Genomic DNA, 18,920 nt, shown 5'->3' on the forward strand with positions numbered 1-18,920 from the left:
ATTTGCAAGTAAACATCAAGAACTTTAAAGTTTCATACTCTCACCTAGAAATTCCACCTCTACTTTTTTTTTTCTCTTAAGGAAATCACCATGGAGAAACACTTAGCTAATCTCTTTATTCCAATAGTTTGTGATCAGAGGCTACAAACAAGACAACCTATGCCAAAAGAAGAGGTGCTCAGTAAGATATGGAACACATACAATGTATTATTGTACAAATATTAAAATTATAGAAAAGTTATGAAAGGTAAATATAATATGAAAATGTCTTCAAATCAAGTGTTAAACTATCTTGGAAAGGAGAGAGAAAGGGAAGGATGGATAGATAGATAGATAGATAGATAGATAGATAGATAGATAGATAGATAGATAGACAGACAGACAGACAGACAGATACAAGGGCAGACAGACCTGCAGAGAGACAGAGAAATGTATTCATAGGACAGGCAAAGATGTAGGTTAGAACATATAATAACAGTCTTTGTAATAACTCTTTTACTAGCTTGTGGTTTTGAATTTCCGTACAATGAACACATTAAAGCTGTGCATCACTCATCTGTCCTCTTCCTCTTCCCCTAATCACTGATAACTTCAAAATCATCTCTAGGGTTAGGAGCTTGCTATGACCATGGAGGCATGTGTTGGCCCTGCTGCCAAACAAGCTTCAGCTCACTTCAGCTTCACTCTGGGTGAGGGTTCTTGGATGGCTCACCAACTATATACCTGATCCTGACTTCTGATATCTGTAATCTGGAACATAGGTGCTTCTACTTTTCAGAACTTAATTATTCAAATTCATCCATTTAAATAGGCTCACCACTGGTTGGTTAGTGCTCAGAGGAGACTAATGTGCCAGCAAAAAATTCCTTTATTGTCAAGACTGAAATGAACTTGGAATGTATCTAATTTTGCTTCAAGCACTTTCAAGAAGCTGTGAAAGCTTCCGCATCCTGCCAAATTAGCTGCCTGTTTGCAGTCTCAGAGTGAGGTGGAGGAGGCCTGAGTAGTCGGCTTGCTTTCTTCTTAAAGATGCTGTGCCAGCTGAGAAGGAACGTTTCCCCTGAAGGGAAATTATCTGCTGGCAAAGACCCCGCCTGGGCACTTCTCCAAAGTGGTGCTAACTCCCCAAGGAAGCCACCAGGCTGCTTTGCCCATCCAAAAATTCTCTGGCACTATCACGTGTGTGTGTACAAATCAGTTTCCAGAGAGTTGGAAATGCAGGCCAACAATAAGTTCCAAAACTATGTTAGAAACAAATGCCCAACTTTATGTGCGCAGTTGGACAAATGAAATGTTCTTGGGTAGTGGGATTTGTACTTTCCAAAACCCCAGATCCTATTATGATTCCGAGAATAAGGTGTGTGTGTGTCTGTGTGTCTGTATGTATGTTTAAGACTATTTGGGAAATTCATAGATTGCCTGTTGAAAAAAGACAAAAAAGCTGGCTGCTGAAGATACTTTGGAACTTACTAGATACAATAATTTGCAAGCCAGCTATAATTGTTTAGGAGAGCTTTTGCTCTGGAAGGAACTGTAGACTAAGCAGTAATTTTTTTTAGTCCAATGTTTAAAACAATCAGATCTTCACAATATCAGAGAAATCAAGAGATATGCTAATGTGTATTAAGAAAACCACCAAACACAGGAAACACAAAGACAGAAGCCAGGAAATGTATAGATCTATGAAGTGCAAAAGACCTGTTTGCAAGACAAGGCACCTGAGGCCCACGGGCAGAGGCATCCTGTGGGCTGAGAGCCCACCTGCTAGTCCAAACTTCCAGCTCAATGATTATTTTAAGTGCTAACCACATGAAAGGTTCTATGTGCAAGGTTTAAAGACGAGTAAGGACTGCATAGTCCCTGCCTTCAAGAAGGCCACATCAATTAAATGTACCTGCATAAATCCAAGAATTTGGAAAACGCTATGATATATGTATGGATAGAATACTAGACTGAGAACAGAGCAAGCACTGAGCTCAAAATGGAAGGGCTTCCTGAAAACCTGACCATCTAGTTAATTTAGAAGGTAATGATGAGTCGAAGGGAGAAGGTGGAAGGGTTTACAGATGGTTTTATAGATGCAGAAACCTAAAGACAGGTGTGGAAGGTGTGTTGACCTCATTTCAACCAAAAGATCAAGTTCAAGGTAAAAAGTGGTGGGTCACATTGGAGAACAAAGCAATGGATGATAGTGTAGGGGCTTGGAAGTCACTCTACAGGGATGGGTCAGTCCAGACAGTAGGATAAGAAAGGGGTAATCCTGAAGGCCTAAGAGGGTATAATGAACCTGACCACCTGCTTCTGATTGGATCTCTGCCATCTCATAAAAGAAGCCAAGAGAGCCCGGGCGCTGGTGGCTCACGCCTGTAATCCTAGCTACTCAGGAGGCTGAGATCTGAGGATCGCAGTTCAAAGCCAGCCAGGGCAGGAGAGGCCGTGAGACTCCTATCTCGAATAAACCACCAGAAAACCGGAAGTGGCGCTGTAGCTCAAGTGGTAGAGCGCTCGCCTTGAGCTGAAGAGCTGAGGGACAGCGCCCAGGCCCAGAGTTCAAGCCCCATGACAGACCAAAAAAAAAAAATAAATAAAGAAGCCAAGAATCATACAGCAGGCAAACAGCTAAAACTTGTAACATGCTGCTGTTCTTCACCTATTTACAACAGAGGCCATTCAGAGAAAACAAAGAAACCTCTCCCATACATTCTTCCACAGTGATTGGTGGCAAAATTCTAAGAGGGAAAAGGCCCTGCAGACTTGCTCAGGTTAAGAGTGAGGATGTCAAGAGGAAGACAGCTAGGAAAATGTCCCCTGGTGAAGCCAATGTTGGGATGGAGCCGGTGATAGCTGCTATCAAATGATAGAAAAGCAGGCTGGTACTCAAGTTCCTAGGCAAAAAGACCAAGAGTTAGGGAAACTCAAAGAGTCACAGCATATTTCTAAACAGCTATTTTTGTAAAAGTGGAAATTGTTGAAAAAATAGAAGACAAATGACAATGAAAAACTGCATCAGATCTATGATGATGGCTGTTATCAAAAAAGGAAAAAAAGTTCCAAGTATTAGTAAGGTTGTGAAGAAACTAGACTCCTGCACACTTGTTGATGTTTCCTATGGAAAACAGTATGGCTGTTTTCATTGAAAACTTAAAAGCACAACTACCATATTAGGATCCAGCAATTCTGCTTTTGGGCATATCTTCAGATGCGCTGAACTTGAAGGTTCAAGCAGATATCTGTACACCCATATTCACAGTTGCCAAAGAGTAGAAACAACCTGGTCTATCAAACAATGATATATAGGCAAAATGTGATGTCTACATAAAAAGAGAAGGAAGTTCTGACAACTCAATGCAGAGGAGCATTAAAGACATCATGTTGAGTGAAATAATTCAGCTTGACAGGAAAAACAGTATATGATTCCACTGACAGGAGGTACCTAAGGTAGTCAAATTCATGGTTACAATAGTAGAGTAATGGGATAGGCAGGAGAATGAAATGGGAAACTATTATTTAATAGGTACACTTTCATAAGTAGAAAATGTTGCAGAAAATGGTTGCACAGTAACATCAATGCACTCATCACACTGTACACTTAAAAGTTGTTTAGATGGGAAACTTCACCAAGTCTATTTGACCACAACTAAGAACAAGAGTAAAGAAATTAGTTATCAAATGAATCTCAGTATGTAGCAGATAATTAGCAATTGTTGTTTTGGACGGTGCATTTTAATCATGATCACAAATTCTGAACATACTGGGGCAAGCTAACCAGAATTTACAGAAATGCTGCACATACAGTGTCATGCCCTACCTCCTCTAATCCATCCTGCCCAAATGCAAAGCTACATCGTCCCAAAGAGCAGCTCTATTCACTTCATAAAAGCAAACTGCAAGTACACTTGCTAGACTTTCAGTGCTTTCCTCAGCCAGGCTTCACCACAGGAATTCCTCTTATCTCCTCTAGAGCCTCCACGTGATTCCCTCCAGTCAGCATCCATGTGGTTTGCTCCAGGAATTTCCCTCTCTCCAGCTTTCCTCTTCCACTTAGAAACATCTCTCAGAGCCCAGCATAGGACCCAGTTCATTGGGAAACTTAGAATTCTCCAGTAGGGTTGAGGGGAATGATTTTTGGAGTCCCAACAGTTGGGTTCTAGGATCTGGTCTTCAGTTAGTATTCTTTACAGACGTGGAATATTTTGATGTCCTCAACCATAGAAGAAAATGCTCTGGGGTGATTTCACTTAAGGCTCTTTGTAGCTCTGCCACACCCTCCATATCACTCACCCTTTTCTTGATAAGGGTGTAATCTATTATTACCTTATCACTGTCTGTGTTTTGATGTGCTGTTTAGAAAAAGCCCAAGAGGCAGAGCACTGGTCTAGAAAGTTTCAATCTTTGGTTTCAATCATCAGTACAGGGGGAAAAATAAGATGATGAACTGAATGCGGGTGGCTCACACCTATAATCCTAGCTACTCAGAAGGCTGGGAGCTGAGGATCACAGTTCAAAGCCACTCCAGGCAGGAAAGTCTGTGATCTCCTACAAACAGCTCAGAAAAAGCTGAGCATTGTGGCATTGTGACTCAACTAGTAGAATGCTATCCTAGAGTTAAAGAAGCTCAGAATAGTGCCTAGGGCCCTAAGGTTCCAGCCTTATAGACCAGCCAAAAATAAAAACAAAGATAAAAACCAGTGGCTCAAACCGGTAATCCTAGCTACTCCAGAGGCTTGAGATCTGAGAATCTCAGTTCAAAGCCAGCCTGGGCAGGAAAGTCCATGAGACTCTTATCTCCAATAACCACTCAGAAAACTGGAAGTGGCGCTGTGGCTCAAGTGGTAGCCAGCGCTAATCACAACAACAACAAAAAAGAGATAAGGATTTTTAAAAAAATGAAACTTAAAAGGGATGAGAAGAAATAGTAATAGAGTTGATGAATATGATCATATAATCAAAGTATGCACGTATGGACATATCACAATGAAACATCAATTGGAAAACATTAATTGGGGAAAAAAGGATAATAAGCCAAAACCTCAGCAAGATGTTATCATTGGCCTCTATAATTTTGAGAACAAATGGGTTCCTGTGGATTAGGCTTATCAAACTGATTCTATGATGCTTGGCACAGGTGGTCTTCCTCCTAGAGGCCAGATGGCTACCGGTTTCCTAAATCACCCAATGCATGGTCACAGAGTGGCTATCAAAGGGCACCTGGCACAGGAAGTGAATCCCTTCCTCAGCACTCTACTTTGCATCCTTCCTTTTGGACCCAATTCTTGACAACAGGCTGCTTGTACTGCTGTACTCTGCCTGGAATCACATGCTGTCTTGCTTTCATTCTGAGTATCTTCATTAGTTTTCCCAGGTTCTCCACAGAGCGCGCTATAGCTGACACCAGACTCTCAGCACACAGCACAACCAGAATAAATGCACACTGGTTACCAAAGAAGCTCAGCCCTATGTCTCCATCTAGAAACAAGCACGTGCTTGTATCCAAGCAGCTTATTGCCTGGATTTAAAAAACTATTTAGCAAGAGCCCAAGTATTAAACATATTTATTTCAATGTTCTTCCAGCTTCTTCCATTGTGTTTAATTTAAGCTGAGAGTATGTATACCAATAACGTCCAAAAAAAAAAAAATCTGGTATAAACAGCATGGCAATGGTTATAACTCTGCTTCATTCTGCCCAGTATTGATGAAGCTAACAATTTCACAACAAGGTGTCTGCTCCCTGTAAATTAGAGAAGGCAATTTTTCTCCAATTATATTTTAATTCTTGGGTAATCATTCTCTATAGCAGGTGGCAAGTTGAGGAAAGCTGGAAGCCAGGGAGAGAGAAGGTTAAGATGGAGTACTAAATAGTTTTTATTTGAATTTATAGTACAAGTATTTCAGGAAACAAAATTTATCTGTTAAAAGAAGCCAGGATGAATGCTATGATCAGGGGTATCCCATACCTTCTCCTTTGTCACTGTAATTCAGTCTAAAACATCTTGAATTCTCTGAGTGCCTTTGTCTAATTCTCTATTTTATTATATATTTCTTCTTTCACCTTTGGCTTAAAGATCCTAATTATAATAAGATCCTAAGATCTTAATCATCTCCATTACCTGGAGATTATTCAAATAACACTACTGACACCTGGGACTCAATCTATACCACAAAAATGCCTTCTCATAATATGTCTTGTTCCAATACTTTTCTTAAATTTTATATTTTTACTAAGGTGATGTACATGAGTCAGGTAATGAGTACATTTCTTTTGGGGCAACATCACTCCTTCCTTTGCTCTCTCCCAGTTTCCCCTCCCCTCCTTGCCCACAAGTTGTAAAGTTCATTTTCAACATACTGTTGTTCCAGTACTTTTTAAATGTCCCCAAAGAACCCATGCATTTCACTAGAATTTCATTCTGAATCTGCCTGTTTGCAAACAGATTCAGAATTAACCAGGTTATATGATTGGCACTTTGAAATACAGAATTGAATAAGAGCTCTGACCCAAGAAAACTTTTGATCTAATAAACCCAACAGCCAGTTGGAGCCCTTCTGCCTTCCTTGCCCATCTCCCCTAGATACTTAAACTTAGACTGGATGCAAGGCCTTCAGCACAGTGCCTAGTGTATAGTGACTACTGAATAAATGACAGTTCTAGAAGATGGCATATGTATCGGTCTTATCTTATTTAGTTTCATTGTTTTATGTGAGGAAAGATCAAATTATTGAACCTCACAAAACTGGAAAGAATCCAAGTCATTTCATGTGGTTTCTTGTTTTTGAAGATATTTTCATTATCACCGTCATTTTACAGATGAAGCAACTAAGGACTTAAGCAGTCAGGCTGACCGCTCAAGGTTGCTCAACTAAGAACCCCATTTCAAACACCCTCATTTGTGTCCTCCAGTGTTTGGAAGTCATGATTATTATAATTTCCTAGGTTTTTGGATGCCCAAAGAATCAAGGCTGCCTATGTTATTAAAATTTATAAAATGAGATAAAAGTGTGTAAGCTAAAGGAACCATGTACTGAGTAATCAAAACGCCAATTTAAAATATTAGACAGTTATGAAAATGATAATGAAGCTTGCAGCAACCCTTACTAATGCTCATTATGTTTTGAAAAGAAGAAAATCAGAAAATATAATCCCATTTATGTTGTGGTTATAACTAAGTAAAATTATGTACATATATAGCAAGTACTCAGAACTTGGAAAATGAGGAAGGCTGCTATACTAAGGAGGCATCATGCAGAAGTCTTATTATAATGGAGTTGGAACAATACACACCACAACAGGGGTAATGACAGGAGGAAACGGTGCTGTCCACTCACCCAGGGTTGTATAGCATGACCGCAGACAGGTTCTCACAGGACTTTGAGAGGTCAGTCATGGACAAGCTGAAGGAGGACAGAAGGCCACTCTAAGAGCAGACACAGGGCAAAGTGGTTACCTTAGTGGGTAAGAGAAAGTTAATGGTCTGGACTCACAGCCTTCAACTCATGAGAAACAATGAGATATACTGCGTAACAATTGGCCTATCTGAGACAGCAGACTCAGGACAGTCAGGCTATAGAACAGCTTGAATGCAATATCTTAATATGAGATACAGGGTCCTGGCAGTCTACAGTAGATGAATTCTGGCAAAAGACTTCTACAACTCAGATGGTCTCTTAGCCCCCACATCAAGTCAAAGTAGGGGAAGTAGATACTATCTTAACCATCTTTGGTGCTCAGAAGATGAAAGTCAACTGTACCAGCATCCCAACATCACACCTATTGAGTGATGCAGGTGGAGAGGTAAATGACAGGAGATCAAAAGGCAATTATTATGCTTAGTTTGCTTCCACCAAATGGTCTCTTAAACGGTACACCAAAAAACCCTTTGGGTAGCCTAGGCTGGAAGAGACAGGAGACTTCACTGAATGGACCAGCAGCCTGGAGAAGGCTGGGGTTTGTTAGATCTTAGTGTTAGATCCTAGTAACCTTGGGTAGCCTGGGGCCTAAAGGTCAGGTGCCACCTGGGCTCCCTACTTGGTGGCCTCAGCACCTGTTACTGGAGGTCTGAGTTGGTCTAGTTTCTCACCTTGATTGTATTCAACACAGCAGGTGTTAACAGCTTCTGAACAGACCTAGTGGTAGAACCTATGTAATAGGTGAACACATGTCCTGGTTCATACAAATGACAGCTGAAGTCTTAATTCCCTTTGTCAGGCTGAAGATGAACTATGATGCTGTAGATCTCCCTCCCTCCCTCCCTTCCTCCCTCCATCTCTCTCTCTCTCCCTCTCTCTCTCTCTCTCTCTCTCTCTCTCTCTCTCTCTCTCTCTCATTTCTTCCCTTCTTTTCTGATCTTAAGCCCACCTCTCCCATTGAGCATTTGAAGGACCCCCTGGATGGCCCCATCCAAGCATGCCCATCTTTCCCCAATAATACCAAACTCAGCTCTAACTCCACTTTATGCTTCAATGAAAAAATTCAATTTAGTGTGGCTTATTTGGAAAGAACACGAATCCAATATTAGGTTAATTCCCAAGACAGATCCTGGCAAGTAGAAGTCATTCTTCAATCAATGCCAAATTATGCCCAATTCCTTTGGGCTACTGAGGAAAAGGGTATAAAAGCGATTTCTCATGTCAGCTCTGTACTCCACTTGCCTTACTTTCCTACTTGGTCAGCCCATCATTTGCCAGAAACCAAATTCCCTAAATTCAATCCAGGTTACAAAACTTCTTCTCAGTAGGTTGTGGGCTCCCAAAGGTCAAAAACCATCCCTTACAACCGACAAAAAGGACCCCTCCTAAAAATGACCCACCCTCACCTTCCTCTTCTCCCTGAGCTTGGCAGCTTCCTTTGGGTGGTTAAAGCGAAACATATTGGTTCTTCCCAAGAGTATCACAGCACCTGAGAACACACAAAGGCAGCAATGAATTTACAGTAAGCGGTAGGGTCAATGGGCAACTGCATAGCACAGATTATACATTGAACTGTTCTTTCCAGTGTATTTGAAAACAATAAGGAAAAGCTTAAGTTTCAAGAGTCTGCTTACATATGTTATTTTTAAATCTGTGAAAACTTATTTTTACAGCTGGGTGTCATAATATTCATAACAACCTAGGCAGAAGTGATAAATCTAACCTATTATGAGATTTAAAACTTAATATACAGATAATTAGACTTCTGATTGTTCAAAAGGGGAAAAATTCAGATCTCTAAGGAGATGTAATATGCAAAGCATATGGTCACACATTTAGGAAATGTTTATTAATGCTGATAAAAGCAGAAATATCAAAGAAAAGGGCTTTCAAAAGAAAACATAGTAGGATTGGTAGTCCCTGGTAGCTATAACTAAAATCTCCCTCCAAGCTTGATGGGGAAGAAATTTTTGTACATGTCTCCTTTCAAGACAACAAGCTGCTTCTCACCAAAGTTGCTTTAAAATACAGGTGGATACACTGCATAGTCAAGAAAGGCTCCTTTTGATTGACTAACTCCTTATTCAGTAAAGAATTCAAGACCAATGCCTAAGGATAACAATTTGGGGAGGAGGAAGAAATACAGCTTGAGTAAGTAAACAAGTAAACAAACCATTTCTTTCCCTTTTCCTTTCCCAATCTTCCTCTCCCTCTCCCCATCTTCCCTCCTCATTCCCACCCCCCCCTCTCTCTTTTGGTTAACTCACAGTCAGAGATCGAATCCAGGACCCACCCTTTGGTGTTTTTGACATAGGATCTCATTATATAGCCCAGGAGATCCTCCTTCAGCCACCCAAGTGCTAAAATTATAGGGATATCCCAATATACTCAAGTCAAACTATTCCTATCAAAACTAGCCCAGAGGCCATGAAGGGCATTGAGGTCAGGTTCCTGGAGGCCTTTAGAGAAGCAGTGTTACAAAGACTTTTGCGGTCATGTATTATGCTTTCCATGCCTGGGCATGAACACCTCCAGATAGATATCTCTGTGTTCCCTCTATACCTGAGTAAAGATTGATTGGTAAAAATACTGAAGCCAACCATAAAGAATGATCATCCAGCACCTAAGTGCTGAATGCAGCCTGGAATAACTTGGACTAAGGCTGGGTGCTCTGGACAACCAGAGAACAAGAGGAAATATGCCATGTGGGAAGAAATGAAGAAATAGGCAGAGCCTTGGACAAGAAGATGGCTTGCCATGCTTGGGACACAGGATGTCTGAAGCAGTAGCAAGGACTGACATTGGACAGATGAAGTAGAAACAATCTGTGAGAAGCTGGAGACAACAACAAAGAATTCTGATCAGCCACAAACAGGTAAGCTGTGTCAAAATTAAGCCCATAGACATATTCTCTATGTCCCATATACAATGTCAAAATCAAAAAATATTAGTTAGCATTTGAAAACCTAGTCCTCTGACAATTACATAAAACTCTGGGTTTCTTTCTAACATCCCTTACAGTATTAATATATCTTTGTTGCCACTTGTTAAAATCCCTGGGCTAGTGGTGGCATTGGTTAAGGCACATGATGCTGATTGGCCATAGTCAACAGCCTCTTGCTCGGGAGGCACATTCACCTGGACACTGTAGGTTCTATCATAATCACACACATACACACTGGAGCTTCAGCCAAGGTATCCTCTGCTTAGCAAATGTGGTATTCTGATGTTTCAGGGGAGATTCAAATTCAGTATAATCAGCCACCTAACTAATTCAGATAATAAACATAGGGAACAAGTGAAAGGTTGGTTTTAGCAGTTTTCATTATTTAGAAGAAATAAGAGTTAATTCAAAAAGGAGAAGACAGGTTTAGGAATTAGAAAAACAGCAGTGAATACTACCCCTTCTACAGTCTCTGCTTATCCCCCACCATATAAAATCACATTTATGCATTTTCCAATTATGGAAAGGCACCATTACTATAATTAAGAAAGGTGAAAGGTGTTTGTCATGCCTCTTAGTGCTAAGATCAGAGCTATGTGTTGCCCCAAAAGTCAAAAGTTAAGAGCCATGTCTAGGATATATGTACATGTAATGCTCATAAAGTTACATTAGAGATTAATAAGGCAATCACATTCCAGGTGTTAATTATATCTAATCCAATTTTTTTCCTCTGCTAATCAAATGCCCAGCCATGCAAGTTGAAAATTGCTAAAATATGTTAATGGAAAAATAGAATAGGATTTTAGAGACATATTTCAAGTCACATTAAATCACTGAAAATAATCTAGCCACCCATGTTATTTGCATGAAATACACATAAAAACCCTTTAAGGAGTTATAAAAAGGAAAGAAAAACTATCCATGACAATTCATTATTTCCATCTAAGTAATGTGTCAACTATGTGGCATGTAAAAGGAGCTTCATAAAAGATAGCTTCCTCTCCTCTGCTGTGCATTTTACTCAACAAACACTGAATCAGAAAGAAAAAGGGTTTTTTGTCCAATGTGGTTGTTCACTCATTTATGTAACAAATACTTAAAGAACACCTACCAGGTGCTAGTCATAATGCCAAACACTGGGTTTATATCACTGAACACGTCAGGCAATATCTTGCTTTTGTGAAGCTTAAACAGCAAACAAGAGAGTGAGATAAATAAACAAACAGATCATCATTAGATGAGTGCAAAGCTTGCAACTGAAGGGAAAAATACCCTGCTATGGGAGGGAAGGAGGAAGGGCTGATTGCAGGGGAGTTTGAGACAGTCCCTGAGGGAAGTGTGACTGAAGTCCAGGCGGGAGGATGAGGTGAGGGAGTGACTTGGTAAAAGTCTAGTGATGGGAAAAGGTGATGTAAGACAGACATTTGACTGTGACAGAGGAAATAAGAGACATTTTTGAAGAAGGTAAGATTTGAGAAAAAGAAGTAAGTTTTCAAGTGTTTCACTGCAAGATTCAGTAACACTTCTTGGATCTTATGTAGTTGCAAGAGGAAGACACTGCATGAGCATAATATGATGGGGTTTGTGTTTCAGAAACACCATACTTGAAACTGATGGAAGCATGGCCAAAGGTGACATGAGTAGGTGTGAACAGAAGAGCTGGAGGCTATTACCCTCAAAGCTAGGGTAGGAACAAAATAGGACAACAATCTAGAAGCTACTCAGGAAATAAAATAGCAGACGGATGGTGAGGAAGATGGCTCTGGGAGTTGCACTACATAGCAATGGAAAGGACCTGTCTAGAGGGGAGTGTGGGAGAACTCGTATGTGGTTTTAGACAAAACAAATTTAAGGTGCCTTTAGAAAATAAAAACATGGGTCTGTGGCTGTAGAAAAAAAGGCCTGGGATACCTAGCTAGCTACTCACACACCTGCTGAATATCTGTGTGCGTGTCTGTGTGCATGCGTGGGGGGGCAGTCATATAAACATATGACATTAGGAGTCTTAAGCATATATAACACTACCTCTGTATTCTCTCTCTCCCTCCTTCCCTTTCCCATTCCCTCTCCCTCCCCCCACCCTTCACCAAGGGGAAAAGAGGGAGGTTTAGGAAAGAAGACTTAAGAGAAAGCACTTTGAGGAGATTTGAGCTGACTTTATTATCCTCCAAGAGGAGGAGGATGCTGTGCACAGGAAATGGAGGAGGAGCCATTAAGGAGAAAGGGGAGGTGTGGGGGGGGGGCGGGGCAGCTCCAGGAGCCCAGGAAGGAGAAGGCAATGATGCAGAATGCTTCTGTGAGATGGGCAACAATAAGAAGACTAGAAAGCTCCATGAGGTGTGGGGGAAGGGCCTGGTGACAGCTGTGTGGGTGGTGAAGGAAAGCAGGATGGAGGAGGTGGAGAAGTGAGGGAGAGGTAAGGATGAACTGAGTGTAGATGGCTCTTCCAGTGGGAGAGAAGTCTGGACAGGAACAACAAGATCTGGTTGCTAGTGATGGGGAGGAGGTGGGGGAAGAGTACATTTCTGGGATAGTTTGTTTTGTTTTTGTTAAAAAGAAAGTCACAAGTATGCTTTTAAAAACAGTAAGACAGCTGAAAGAAAAATGGGAATGAATGAAGTAATGAAAGAATCAATGAATGTGAATGGCTTAAGGGGTAAAATATCTGATACAACCTGGAATACAGGTCCCACCTGGAATGCTGCCCTGTCCATAATTCTATTGTTTCCTCTACTCACTGATCTGGATCACTTCTATGGTTCCTTCCAAATCTTAATTTTTTTTTTTTTTGGCAGGGGGGATGGGGGTGTTGGTCCTGAGGTTTGAACTCAAGGCCTGGGCACTGTCCCTGAATCTTTTTGCTCAAGGTTAGCACTCTATCATTCAGTTATGGTTCTACTTCTGGCTTTTTGGGTGGTTAATTGGAGCTAAGAATCCCATGGACTTTGCTGCCTTGGCTGGCTTTGAACTGTGATCCTCAAATCTCAGCCTCTTGAGTAGCAAGTATTACAGGCCTGAGCTATAGGTACCTAGCTCAGATTTTAAATTCTTTTGAACTATGACTACTCCCTGCTCTAAGGCTAATGTGATTAATCACAACAGATGGACATTTTTCCAATATGCTTAATTTGTAATTTTGAGAGTCAATCTAAACCTCTTTGAAGTACAAGATGACTTCTCTTAGATTACTTCAGAGCTTTTAAATACCTGAAGACAGACAAAATCCAGATGGTCTTAAAAGGGAATGGGGGCAAATGGCACTGCAAATATAAAATAGGAGACAAAATTTGGAAGAAAAAAATCTTAATTTAATTGAATAAATAACTAATAAGTGAACTGGTTTCACATGGGTTTTTCTTATTTTAACATTCTGAGTAAGCTGATTAAAAAATGTGCATTTTTTCTAGTGGTAGCTAAGAAGTTTAGGGACAGTCACTGGTAATATCACAATTATTGTCTCCTCAAATTTTACACGGGAGTTTTCTAATTCTACTGCTACACAAATAAATTAACTCATTTTCTTCTATTATATGTTGCCATCTGAGTAATATGGCGGTGGTAGTGGATTGCAGAGACCATTCTAGGCTATACTGACACAATATACAAGAAAGACAGCTATGCTCCACTGGTGTATGGTCCAGTGAAACACAACCTCAGAGGCCAGCTGGCAGTAAAAGCTGATGGCTCCTTGTGACTCTATTCAAAGGCAGTCCTGTCTCTGTATTTTAATTACCTTAGTCTCGCCATACATACACTGAGACACAGACAGACAGGATATTATGCACCGTTAAAATATGCTCAGTAAAAGAGAGGTCATCATTCTAGATGAAATAGCTGGAGAAGCCAGACTCTGTAGAGGAATGCAGAATTATCTGAAAGGTCACTGGTCACAGCGAGGAAGGACAAGTAAGTTTGAGTTTGTTTTGAGACAGAGACTCATATAATCTCCTGCCTCCGCCTCCAGAGTGCTAGGATTACAGGAGTATACCACCATATTCAGCTGAAGATCTTATTTCTTTGCATGATTCAGGCAAAAAGAAATTGCTTGCCTGTGGTAACTTTCTCTCCAATTTAAAATAAAGTCTTTAATGACTTGAACTGAACTACAATACCACCATTCGGGGTCGTGATACAGTCTAATTTACAATAACATACATGAATGCATAAAAACAGATGAAGTAATATGCTGTAGGGCTTTAGACTCTTGTAACACTGGCTTTATTATTTAAGACAAATGAATTAAAGCAAGTTTTTCTTATCTCAAAAATGGCTTTGGGAAGTCAAGTAGAGAAGACTACACAGTGCTTGTGGTAGGTAAGAAAATTTCACTGAATAGCAAATGAATTAAAACAGGACATAAGGTATGGCATTGCCTGGCCTAGGCATGCATGACAGACACTCTACATCAATTTGATACTCCAGCAGGCATCAAACCATGCCATCAGAATATCAGCTATTATGTATAGATGATAAATGTGAGACCTTAAAAAAAATCTACTTGGGTCTTGTCACCTTTCTTTTCAATATTTACATTGCATATATGGATTTACAACTTCCTACATTAGATGAATCGATTTCACCTTGTTTATTCTTCATAAAGAGAAAAATAAAAACTTAGGCTCTGGGGCTCTAGAGACAAAAACAATTGATTTTTAAAAAAATGTTTGCTATTGATGTTTCCAGTTAAATAATCAATTAGGAATTATTTGATGAATTGCACATGAGTTGAGTATAGAGCTTTGCAAATTACAAAATGCTACAATTCATCCCCAAGGAAACCTGTAGATGCAAGCAATTGTTTGAGGGCTTTAGAAAGTACATGGGTGAATAGGGGCTGACTGTAGTTTTACTGAAACACCTCCTGGGAGAAACCAAGAAGGTATCCAGCATGGAATAGGTCTGTCCTTCCCGAAGAAATGTGGAAAGTAATTAGAAATCCCAGACTGGATGACAACATGACAGATTCCACTGTACTGAAGCAAGGTATTACAATGCTTGGTCATGCTATTAGTGACTTTCTTTCCATTAACCCCAGGTGCCCACATTCTTAGCTATCAACAACATTATGTATTTGCTGTTAGCGGCAACCTTAACTATTCATTTCTAGTTCCCATGCAGTTCAAGCTTTCAATAGCCTATTGATCCATCTGAAAAGTTCTTACAAAATGCCTCCATTACCTTACCCCTAAGCTCTGATCTTGTCTTCCCTTCAATCCCTTTCGGTTCTGGTCATGTATTCTCCTCCCTGGGGACAAAGCAAATGCTGCTCTGTTCTTCACCTTTTAGCCAACATTTCTACTCTGCTGAAAGGTAAGCACTGGCTCCTCTCAACCTTGCACTTACATAATCAGTCTGGGATTTCAGAGCCCCATGAATCTGCCCATCAGGCATTCTCATCTTTGGTCTCCCCTAGTTTCTTCTCCTCACCTGCCCCTTTCCAGTCTCCAGACACTTTCCCTCTGCACATTTTGGTAGCAGCCTGTACAAGTCAGTTTTCATCATATGCCACCATGATGAATTCATTCTTGTACTCAAGAATTTAGCACAGGTTAAGTTTCCCCTTTTCAGAATTATAAAGCCACTCACTGGGAGCAGCTTTGGTTTTGCACCTGAAGGAACAATCAAACTCCATACATCCAGTCTCTTCCCTGAATGCAGCTAACTTTAGCCTGGATACAATGCATGCAGCAATTGTTTAAGGACTACAGAAAGTAAACTGTAACACATGGACTGAATAATATTGGGATTTGAAGTACCACCAAACAGATAATCAATTTACTGTTTTGTTCTTCCAGTGCTTCCTAGCCTGATCTAGGCAGAAACTCAAATATAGCTATCAGTATAAAATAAGAGTATGAGGAGAAGCCCTCCAGTTCAGGTTGCATGGGGAAATGGGGTAGCAAGTCCCCCCTGGCAGCAACTGCAGCAGCAGCAGAGAGCCCATGAGAAAACGGAACATCTTCCACTCAGATAAGCTGTGGTGCCCAACAAGGAGAGGCAGAGATGGCTGTTGCTTTACGCTAATTCTCTGTACTCTTAATCCTTGGCTCTGGACCTGGGAGCAGGCACACTAAGTAGAAGGCTCTACATTTTTAGCTGGGGGATAAAATGGGAAGACCTAAGGGAACTGGAAAGCATTTAGGAAATGGTGGTGAAACATTTAGGAAAGGACCTTATGGCATCATTTATGATGTCCTGGGCTCATGACTACCTGTGCAGACACAGAATGGATTGTCAACAGCATACTGATACTGAGATCTGAATTAAAGGACAGATCATAGTCAGGCTGCAGACTGACCAGTGGCTGGTGTCCTGAGGTCTCTTTGGAATATCAATGCAAAGGCTCTGCACACTAAATCAGCATTGGAACTGGAGCAACAGTTCACACAAGCTGATTGCAACTTAACCCAAATGCAACCAGGTAAACTACCTACTAAACAAAAAGTACCAAATAAGTAACAGAGTCTTAATGCAAGTTTAAAATTTTCTCAGAATATAATCCATTACTATTCATTAACAAGAGAACAACCAGGAAAATTTCAAGTAGCATGGAAAAAAAATCAATAGGTGTTAATACTTGGGATTAAGTAAACAGAGCTTCAGGAATCTGTGGGACAATACTGAAAAAGCTAACTATCAGAATGAGAAAAAAAGTATATAGTACAGGGGAAAGACTATTTTAAACAACTTCCCAACTCTGAAGAACATACGTCTACAGATTCAGAAGCTCAGCAAACTCCAAATAGGAACCCTCCAAGAAATCCCTGCCAAGACACATTGTAAAGCCCCCTTAGAGAATGTGAAGCCCAAAATGGAGTTTTAAAAGGAGCAGAGAAGCCAGGTATAGTGGTTCACATCTGTAGTTCTATCAACTTAGGAAGCCAAGATCAAGAGGAGCACAGTTCAAGGACAGCCCAGGCCACCCCTCCCCAGAAAAACAAAACAAACCTGTAAGACTCCCATCTCAATCAAGAGAAGCAAAGCTATAAATAGTGGCATGCACCTGTTATCCCAGCTATGTGGAGAAGATAGAGAATGGCAATAACCAGGCCAACCAGGCATACGTGTGAGACATGATGGCTCAAGTACCAATCTGGCAAACAGAAAGTGCTGAGTCCAAACCCCAGTACTGCAAATAAACAAACAAACAAAAAGTACAGAAAGACCATAAAATAAAAACAGATATGATGAGTAAAATAAGAAAGAGAGGGGTGAAGGAGCCTGGCAAGCAGTTGTCTCATGTGCTGAGACCTGAGGCGCTAAGAAACTGGTTTCAGTATGACTAGCTTTGGTCAGCTGCCATGCTCAAGTGTGCATCAAAAATCATGTGCCAATGGTAAAAAGCTAGATCAGTGGGGCCTCGTCTCTAGATCTTCTAAATCAACAGTCTCAATGGGAATCTGTGTTTTTCTCAAGGTTCCAAGTAATGATGATGTGACTCATCGGGGAATGCACTTTGAGAACCACTGGGCTTTAGATACAATACTTTTGAAACAGCTAGGGCTTTGACATTTAAAATATCTGTTAAGTCGATATTCAAATGTCTGATGTCATATATTTGTGTCTCAAATTTGAGGAAGACTTCTGATGAGTGTGGAGGGCAAGTACAGGTGAGCCCGTGGGGAAACTGAAAGCAGTATCTACCGGCTCTCTGTGGGATGTGCAGGTCCCTTGTACTCACGTCACACCTTGCCTAAAGTGCTGGAAGATCAATTTCCTTTTTGAGTTCCAGTAAAACTCTTTTCTAATTTGTCACTGAACAACTCACAGCAGCCCTCCAGCAGATGAAAATTTTATCAAAGGCTCCTCAGCTCTGCTCTGCAGACAATCACTTGTTCCCTCTTTCAGGGTACTTGAATAGATGCAAATATATTTTGGCACTCAAGCATAACACATTCAAATGTGCCTATGTGTGAATTTCCCAGATGCAGTTTCTGTAGCACTTCTAAAATAAGGGATGAATGTTCAATCGATCTGACAAACCAGCAAGAAGACCGAAGGAGTCCACTGATATGAATGGAAAAATTAATTGTATTTCACAACTATCAGCTTTAAATTACCCTATTAGTGAAAGGGGAAAACAATTAAAATGAGAGAATAGTTCCTAGCAATTATAGCACAATGCTAAGGCGCTTCTTGAATCATAATATACCTGAATTTTGTGCTACTTTGTATTATGTATATAAAAACAAAAGGAAAAACCTAGAGTCAAAGACCAAGAAGAGTTAGGGACAAGACCTCCTGGTTAAATTTGTGCTTTCCTTTTCCCACAGACTCATTCCTGTCATGGAATCGTGTAATGGAATCACAGGAATGAGGTGAGCTGAAATTTGAAAGCAAATCAAGAGAAAAAAGTATGGTCAGCTGCAATGGCCCATACCCTATATGTCCACAAACATGAGGAGAAAAGCATGCCAGGCTTTGGGTAACATACTGTGTGCACATAGATGTATAGATAGATATCTCAATATTTACCATGTAAATTATATATGTAGACTTTGTTCCAATGGTGATAATATGCTAAATTTTTAAAAATCTACTAGTTGAAAGATGTAATTACTACATGTGATT

At 40.4% G+C, this 18,920-nt stretch overlaps 1 protein-coding gene across 2 annotated transcripts in view; it reads right to left on the reverse strand.

Moving 5' to 3' along the window:
- Window positions 1-18,920, reverse strand: part of Kif16b (kinesin family member 16B) — a 264,333-nt gene that overhangs the window by 111,159 nt on the left and 134,254 nt on the right. For both annotated transcript variants that reach the window (XM_042666398.1, XM_042666397.1), the window contains exons 16-17: window positions 8,812-8,894; window positions 7,325-7,413 (exon numbers count right to left, since the gene is read on the reverse strand). In XM_042666398.1, the coding sequence (XP_042522332.1) occupies window positions 7,325-7,413; window positions 8,812-8,894 (172 nt within the window). The remainder of the gene's footprint in view (window positions 1-7,324; window positions 7,414-8,811; window positions 8,895-18,920) is intronic.

This window comes from Dipodomys spectabilis, unplaced genomic scaffold, assembly GCF_019054845.1.
Source record: "Dipodomys spectabilis isolate Male_0828 unplaced genomic scaffold, ASM1905484v1 ptg000365l, whole genome shotgun sequence".
In the NCBI taxonomy this organism is placed as follows: Eukaryota; Metazoa; Chordata; class Mammalia; order Rodentia; family Heteromyidae; genus Dipodomys; species Dipodomys spectabilis.